The sequence below is a fragment of the Cervus canadensis genome, chromosome 25 (assembly GCF_019320065.1).
Source record: "Cervus canadensis isolate Bull #8, Minnesota chromosome 25, ASM1932006v1, whole genome shotgun sequence".
Taxonomy (NCBI): Eukaryota; Metazoa; Chordata; class Mammalia; order Artiodactyla; family Cervidae; genus Cervus; species Cervus canadensis.
In genome coordinates, this window is record NC_057410.1 from 38,642 (window position 1) to 48,047 (window position 9,406).

Below are 9,406 nucleotides of genomic sequence, written 5' to 3' on the forward strand. Positions count from 1 at the left end.
AACAGAGAAGGCTGGTGGGCTACAGTCCATGGGATTGCAAAGAGTTGACACAGTTGAGTGACTAACACTTTCACTTTTCACTTGTTTACTTTAATGTTAAAAATATAACTATATAGGTTAGGTATTTAATCTTGCACTAACTTTAGTAGATTGTATTTTTTCATAGAATTCACTCATTCACTCAAGGTGCTGAATCCATTTAGCAGATTTTTTCAAAACATGACATTTTAATCTTTTCAATAGCTGTATAATTTATAATGATGCCATGCCTCACATTTCTGATAAATTCCATCTTTTTTTTCTTTCAAGATCAATCTCAGTGACAGTTTTATCAATATTATTAATCCTCTCCAAGAATCAGCTTTTCATTATATTCATCTTGTCTCTTGTTTCTGTTTTCCATTTCATTGATTTTTTAAATTATTTTCTTTTATCTATTTGGATACCCTCTGTTTGACTTTTTACATGTAGATTACCTAAAACATCAAAGGTGGTAATGAGAAATCACACAGTCATAACAACATTCATCTTGTTGGGACTTACAGAGGACCCACAGCTGCAAGTTCTGATTTTTGTCTTCTTGTTTCTTAGTTATGTGCTGAGCATTACTGGAAATCTGACTATTATCATTCTAACACTCCTGGATTCTCATCTTAAAACACCCATGTATTTTTTTCTTAGAAACTTCTCCTTCTTAGAAATCTCATTCACAACGGTCTGTATTCCCAGATTCCTGTATAGCATATCAAGTGGGGACAATACCATTACTTATAACGCCTGTGCTGGTCAAATATTTTTCACTGGACTTTTTGGAGCCACAGAGTTTTTTCTCCTGGGAGCCATGTCCTATGACCGGTACGTGGCCATCTCTAAACCCCTTCATTACATGACCATCATGAATGGTAGAGCCTGCACCATCCTTGTGCTCTGCTGCTGGATCTCTGGGTTAATGATCGTCATCACACCAGTCAGTATGGGCCTCCAGCTAGAATTCTGTGACTCCAATGCCATTGATCATTTTAGCTGTGATGCAGCTCCTGTTTTGAAGATCTCATGCTCAGATACATGGTTCATTGAACAGGTGGTTATAATCTGTGCAGTGGTGACAGTCATCTTTACATTGATAGGGGTTGTTCTTTCTTACGTGTATATCATCAGGACAATTCTAAGATTTCCCTCTGCATCACAGAGAAGAAAAGCCTTTTCCACTTGTTCTTCTCACATGATTGTTGTTTCCATGACCTATGGCAGCTGTATTTTTATCTACATCAAGTCTTCAGCCAAAGAAGAAGTGGACATTAACAAAGGGGTGTCTGTGCTCACTACATCTGTTGCCCCACTGTTGAACCCTTTTATTTATACTTTGAGGAACAAGCAGGTGAAACAAGCTGTCAGTGACATAATCAAAAAAACTGCATTTTTCTTACACAATTAAGAGCATACTGGATTTAAACCATTGGATAAAAATAATGTATTGCTTGCTTAAACATTTTTCTCTGGAAATCCTAATTGTGAAGCTACTTAGAACAAATCATTTATCTCTCTCTTTAATCTCAACCAAAATGATTTAAGTCATTAAAAGAACATGAAGAATTTCTTTCTCAGAAACAATAAACTTCATCTCTCACTAAGTTTTTCTAATATTATTCAAAAAAGAATTATATACCATGTTAAATATAGTATCTATGATTCTTGGGAAAATTTCAGAACAATAGTTTTGCTGGACTCCTTTAATTTGCATATGTATCATAAATATACTCTGAAGAAGGAAATGGCAACCCACTCCAGTATTCTTGCCTGTAACATTCCATGAACAGAGGAACCTGTTGGGCTACCGTCCATAGAATCACAAGAGTCAGACACAACTGAGCAATTTTCACACTCACACTCAATAAATATACTGAAAGAAACATGTGACATATAGGAATAAATAGTTCATCTTTGTTTAAAGTATTAACAAGAAAAACATTAAAATAAAAGAACTCAGAATAGGCTTGTCAACTGAATCATATTGTAAGCCAAACATGAAAATAAATATCTAGCATCTGAAAACAAAAATGATCCACAAAAGATACAAGAGAGTTTACTTCAAGAAACAGATGAAAATTTTAGACCACATCTGTATAACAACAGCATGTTAGTGAAAGGTTGTTGCTGAATGATAAGACGCCGGGATTCTTGGCCTTCGGAGGAGACGGATTCAATCCGGGGCCAGAGACGAGGCTGGATCGCTCAGAGATTTAGTGTAATAAAGTTTTATTAAAGTATAAAGGAGATAGAGAAAGCTTCTGACATAGGCATCAGAAGGGGGCAAAAGAGTACCCCCCTGCTAGTTTTCAGCTGGGTGTTACATAGTCACAGGCAGTCTGTTAATGAAAAGAAAGGAATGTCTTAAAACTCAGAATGGCACCAGGCCCCTCATCCATAAATTGCATTTTGTGGTAATCTTGGCACCAGATAATTCATCCCAGGCCATAAAATGATTGACTTGAATCTCGCAGAAGGGCGGATTACCAAACAAATAGTTTCGTTTACATAGATTAGGGGAACAATATCTGAGTATAACATACTGGTCTGTCAAGTAGTTTCTGAGCCATTTGGGGGAACTTACAGAGTCTGGGGTAAATGCATAGCACATTAACATAGCTTAAGACAAACATTTCCATAAGAAAAATGTATTGGTTAACTCAAGGTTTGAGAATAGTTAGCTTCAGGTGAAACCAGGTGTCATGGCAACAGAACATTTTAAGAGAAACCTCCTTTTAAATTTGTATAGAGAAGGAAAAAAATATATCTCTAGTTTGTTTCCTCCTGCCACTTAAGAGAGATAAAAACGTCTGGCACTTGCAGCCTATTTCCTCCGTTTGGAGACCCTGGCCTTCCTGCCTGTTACCCTCTCACTAGTACTCAGACACACATGCACACATAAAAACAAAAATAATAAAACAAAAATTAGTACTTTTGCTTCCATCTCTGTCAGAAAAGGAGTTTGAAACCATATTTTCTTTCTTAAATAATCATGAAACTGAATCAAGTATATGAGAAAATTTTTGACAAGCAGCTCGAATTTCCCTCTAGAAAAAGGAAATTATGTAAATGGAATCCACAGTTAGCACTAGTTCAGTCCACACTATGAGATAGAGACTAAGCTCAACATGACTGTCTCTCTGAGTTTAGTTGGCAAAGATCAGTCAGTTGAAGTGGTTAGTAGCCTCCAGTCAGGGCTGCTTTGAACTGGAATCTGGACAAGAGTTCCCCTTGAGTCCTTGGCCGAGCAACTGACTAAATACATGTAGGGAAAGTGTAGTCCATGTTCACCAGTGATGATGCTGAGCATTCAACAGAGATAGTAGAGGCCAAGCAGTCATTGGGCTTGGAGTTTTGGCCCAGCCAAAGTAAACAGCCCTTGTGAATAAATGTCTCCTCAATGACAGGATTCTAGCTGAACACTGGGAAAGCTACTTAGGAGTAAGGCCCACATTCTGGAGGAAGAGACAGAAACTTAAGTCCTGAGAGTAGAATCTATCCACACTGGTTCTTATTAAAAAAAGATCGTGTGTTCTCACTATTTGCATAATACCTATGGCTCCTTTTAATAGCAGGGCTGAGTATTTAACAGACACCTTCAGGGCCCAAAAAGGTGAAAACTTTTACCATCTGACCTTTTGCAGAAAATGTTTGTGTAGAATTCACTTTGCCGTTTTGTATTATTTGGGAAGAAATAATGAGAGGCAGTTTTCCCAGCAGCTGTTATTTTCTTCATCTTCCCAGATGTCTTCCAGGAGTAACTCTTAAACTTGACCAGCTAAAAGAATCCAATTAGTCCATCCCCCTATATCTTCCCTTTTGCCAGTGAATTCACTTCAAAATAGACTTTGAAAAGACGAGATTTTGGGAAAGCCTGTCTATTTTGTCTACCTGGAGCTCCTAAGTATGCATGCTTAGTTGCTCAGTCACGTCTGCCTTTCATGTGACCCTGCCAGGCTCCTCTGTCCTGGGATTCTCCACGCAAGAGTACTGGAATGGGCAGCCATTCCCTTCTCCACAGGATCTTGAGACTGAACTCAGATCTCCTGCATTGCAAGTGGATTCTTTACTGTCTTAGCTACCAGGGAAGCCCAGAGCTCACACTAACAACTAAAGTTAGAACCACTTCAGTGTTTTATAACAAATGGGAAACTCAATTGTTTTGCCATTTAATAGAAAATTTTGCCAGCACAAAAATTCCATAAATCTTGAATCTCATCCCAATCTTCCCTGGAAAAAAAAATAATAAGACTTATTTGCAGCTCCCAAATGTCTCTATGTGTAATTCATACTCAAGCCACAGGAGTGTTCACCCTATGGCTACTGAATTCTAGGTAAGGCCACCTGTATGAAATGCCCGTCATTTGGCTAAATTCTTTCATGTGCCATAAATATAAGACATGGTCCCTGAAGTTGGACAGTGTCTCTCAAGTGCTATTTGGCTGAGTTATCACAAGTTGTGGTCTGCCCTGCATTCACATAAAAGTTGCCTTTCATTTTTGGACAAAGTCACCATTACCTGAAGAGGCATAGGGTACAGAATATAGAATAAGTTCTCAATAAGTTTTGACAGAATAAATTAACAAGTGTGTTTTAGAAATTGTAAAAAAAAAAAAAAAGTGATAGCGTTATAGTGTACAAAGAGGAAAGAGAATTCAATGAGGTTTGGACCAGTTTATTTGGAATTGTGTCTAAGTGCACACCCTTAGACTTTTTCTTAAAGTCTCTCTCACCCTCTCAGTAGCAGAGAGGGTTGTCGCTGCTGCAGTGGAGTTGGTTTTTCATTTCTCATTTTCTGATTCCTATAATTGTGTTTGGAGGAAATTCTTCCCAGGGCCCTCTACAGATGTACCCTTAGACTAAGGAAAACAAAATTGTGAACTGAACTGTCTACTGATCATCTATTTTTCTGTAGTTGAAAAAATTCTTTCTGGTACAAAGAAAACTGCTGAGTTTTTTTCTAAAATAATCTATGAAGGTTATCCACCAAATCACATTCATTCTAATGATTTATTTTCCCACATTGAGACTACAAATATTTTTAATACATCTGGTAAAAAATATATATCAAAGCCATAAATTGAAGAATTCATTTGAATCAGTCCTAATGAGATGGATGAAACTGGAGCCCATTATACAGAGTGAAGTAAGCCAGAAAGATAAAGAACATTACAGCATACTAACACATATATATGGAATTTAGAAAGATGGTAACGATAACCCTATATGCAAAACGGAAAAAGAGACACAGAAATACAGAACAGACTTTTGAACTCTGTGGGAGAATGTGAGGGTGGGATATTTCAAAAGAACAGCATGTATACTATTTATGGTGAAACAGATCACCAGCCCAGGTGGGATGCATGAGACAAGTGCTCGGGCCTGGTGCACTGGGAAGACCCAGAGGAATCGGGTGGAGAGGGAGGTGGGAGGGGGGATCAGGCTGGGGAATACGTGTAAATCTATGGCTGATTCATATCAATGTATGACCAAAAAAAAATAAATAAATAAATAAAAATTTTTAAAAAAAAGAACAAAAAAAAAAAGCCATAAATTGTAAAAATGTTTCTACCTAAAACTAAGAATTTCATGTATATAAGCAGTTATATGTGCAAAAATATTTATATAGAAACTTTAAAGCAATAATTTTTATCATAAATAGAAGGAATAGAAATGTTTCTAAACTTACTAATTATTAAGTGGTACTAATTATTAAAGAGAGATTAAAATTATATAAATTTAGTCATTAAATATATTAGAAATCTCTGTATGTTGATAATTAAGATGGACCCATGGAATTATCTAGGCCAGAATACTGGAGTGAGTAGTTCCAAATATTGGGGACAAAGTAAATTTATATATTAAGAAGTTCAATAAACCCATAAAAGTGATATTTGAAGAAAATAACACATAGATATATTAGAATCAAATCATAGAGAAAGCATTATTAAATGTGCTTATAAAGCAAACTAAATATAAGATATATGAACATGAATAAATATAAAATATATGTAAACATATGCAAAAATATGTATTGAAAATTTTAGTGAGCTAGAACAATGCCATAAATAAGTAAAGAAATACAATGGACCATGATAAGCAACATAAATGTCCATCAAAAATGAATGGATAAAGAAGATGTGGTACATATATACAATGAAATATTACTCAGTCATAAAAAGAATGACATAATGCCATTTTCAGCAACATGGATACAACTAGAAATTAATATACTAAGTGAAGTAACTCAGAAAAAGACAAATACCATTTGATGCTACTTATATGTGAAACCTAAACTATGTCACAAATGAACTTATCTACAAAACCAGAAACAGGCTCACAGGGATGGAGAACAGACTAGGGCTGCCAAAAGATGGTATAGTGGAGGACAGATGGAGTGGGAATGTGAGGTTTGCAGATGGAAACTAGTATATGTACAATGGATAAACAACAAGGCCCTACAGTATAGTGCAGGAAATATATTCAATCTCCTGTGATAAACTGTAATAGAAAATATAAAAAGAATGTATGTGTATGTAAAACTGAATTGCTGTAGGGCAGAAATTAACACAATATTGTAAATCAACTCTACTTCAATTTATTTTTTTTCCAATCTGTTATCTTCTTTTTTTTTTTTTTTACTTTACAATATTGTATTGGTTTTGCCATACATTGACATGTATCCACCACAGGTGTACAGTTGTTCCCCACCCTGAAACCCCCTCCCACCTCCCTCCCCACCCCATCCCTCAGGGTCATCTCAGCACACCAGCCCCGAGCACCATGTATCATGCATCGAACCTGGACTGGTGATTCGTTTCACATATGATAATATACGTGTTTCAGTGCCATTCTCCCAAATCATCCCACCCTCGCCCTCTCCCACAGAGTCCAAAAGACTGTTCTATACATCTGTGTCTCTTTTGCTGTCTCGCATACAATCCCATGAAATGTAAAAACAAAAGAATTATAAAGATCTGGGAAGTAATTTTAAAACTATCAACAATAAGTTATCACATTTCCTTTTCTTTTGATAAAAGATTTTTTTCTCAATTATTACCTGAATACTTGAAAGTGAAAGTGTTAGTCACTCAGTCATGTCTGACTCTTAGTGACCCCAGGGACTGTAGCCCGCCAGGCTCCTCTGTCCACAGAATTTTCCAGGTAAGAAAGTGGAGCGGGTTGCTGTTCTCTAATTATACTGACGCTAACCATCAATCACATTTTTACAGGATTAACAAATTGAAAAAATTGTCTTTATCATCTTATAAATTCCTAGCATAATATTGAAATAAAATAACAGAAGGCTGCCTTTTGTCTTGTAATCTGATACTAACCATTGCATACCCGGACTCCTCCAATGCAATGTTATTTACAGGTACCTCTCTGAGGACATTTTCCCCAGGTCTGTGCTCCCCACTCAGTCCCCAAAACCTATTACACAAGAGATTCATTAGTAATGTTTAAGATAGGACCAGGACCACGAGGATATGTTTCTTTGTTTCACTTAATTAAAATTAGGTCAATTATTTTTAAGGTAAATTCTGTCAGTTTAGAAACATGTCCTCTGCCAGAAATAACGAATATCAACTTTCCCAACAACAGAGGGAGATCCCTACCTAGCCATTTAAACTACTGTTAGCTTTGCAGTTCCAGAGTAGATTTCCAGGGCTCATTGGGAGGTAGGTTTTCTGTTGAGAAAATCATCTTGTGTGGATGGAGGATGACTTAGTGAAAACTCTCCAACTTCAGAGCCCTCTGTGAATAGGAGTCTGTGCTCCTAAGAATGATCAGAGACCACCCACATCTCTTCCCATCTCCCTCACCACCATAAGATCTTCCTGGATGACTTTTTTCACCCTTTGCAACTTTCGGATTCAATGAACATCTGAGGTTACGACTATCAGAGAAGTATTTTTTTAATCATTTTCTTTCCCTTTTCTGAACACTAGAACAATAGTTTCCTCTGAGGAAAGTATTTCTACAAAAATAACTGATATGATTTGTCATTTTAATATTTTATGAAAGGTTTCAACCACCCCTTATGAAATGTGGCTTCTCAATATGAGTAGTAATTATAGGAGAGTCATTGATTAGCTGTTTTCATGTATCAATATGATGAATTTCATCTAAAGGCAGGGGAATTTTAGAAGGACACTCACTCTCACTTTAAACAAAAACTGTATATAAATTATGTGAATTGTATTCCCATTGAGTGATTTATTTGCTTATGTTTCATCAGTTGCTGACCAAATTCTCTAATAGTCTTAGACATATTAATGGAAACCCAGTTTTTTAATATCTGTACCAATATTAGCATCAATTAATTTCATGAGAGTGTTGTTTAAAAGGCTGACTATGAGTAGCAGAAGAAAATAGTGGCATTTTTGGAAGAAAAGATTAGTCTCTGTCCTCAGTACACACAGGCTGACTGTGGTAGTTGGTAGGGAGTCAGATAACCTGGAGTTGTGCTGACAGGACTGAGGGGGTTACCTGGGCTGCAGAGACAGTTCATTCCTGTCCCACCACCAGAAAAGCTCTGGTGGCCCCTTTATGACCCTTAACCTGGTGTTGAGGCGAGGAGGTTAACTTTTAGGCAAAACATGCCCAGTACGTCCTGTAATGGAAACCTAGTTTAGGCTTAACTGTGGGACTAGGCACCAAGTGGGAGCTGATATCCAACTTTCTTAGTGATTAGAAAAGAACTTTCTAAAACAACCAGGTGAAACTCCAAGTAACCATTTAATTGAAGCTTCTAAGGCAAATGTCTTTTGATTCTGCAACATAGCAAGGTGACAAAGTATCCTGACAATGACTGAAGGATAGGAAATATTTGACTTAGCTGCTATGTAAGTTATCAGAGAGAAAGCCAAATATATAGTACTTGCTGGTCAAAGCAAAAATTTCTCAATAACTTTTTCTTTTAGTCCAGTACTAAATATGACAGAAAGTGTTTTATTATGCTGACAAGTAGCAAAGAATGATTTTTATATTTTAACAACCTTGTTTTTAAAATGAAAGAGAATGGACAACTGAGATTATATATGTTATGTATTAAGTATGTGCATTTTTAGGTCATTCACAACTCAAGCGAAAATAGAAAAGAATCTAATTGACCCTTTGTTAGAAAAAAATTGGGGAACCTCACGTGGAATTACATAATTAGAGAATGTATCATAAAAGAGAATGGAAATTTCACTATATGAAAAAACAGACTCCTTGGTCTGAGTTAGAAGAGTACATAAAAATTTATGAATTTTACAATAACGTATGTATTGAGCTCTTGATAAATGTTGAATGGGGCTAACTGCTGTGAAATCTTGATGAACAAGACATAACCCAGTCTCAATAAAATTACATTCACATATTTAGTTGCAAC

General features: G+C 36.3%; 1 protein-coding gene across 1 annotated transcript; it reads left to right on the forward strand.

Moving 5' to 3' along the window:
• The first annotated feature begins 493 nt into the window (after positions 1–493).
• LOC122427486 (olfactory receptor 6C2-like) lies at positions 494–1,435 on the forward strand. The gene has a single exon (XM_043447012.1). It carries the CDS (start codon positions 497–499, stop codon positions 1,433–1,435), a length of 939 nt encoding a protein of 312 aa, XP_043302947.1. The 5' UTR covers positions 494–496.
• Positions 1,436–9,406: the final 7,971 nt, after the last annotated feature.

Coding starts and splice junctions, on each gene's coding strand:
- LOC122427486 (XM_043447012.1), top strand. CDS start 497: ATGAGAAATCACACAGTCATAACAACATTCATCTTGTTGGGACTTACA.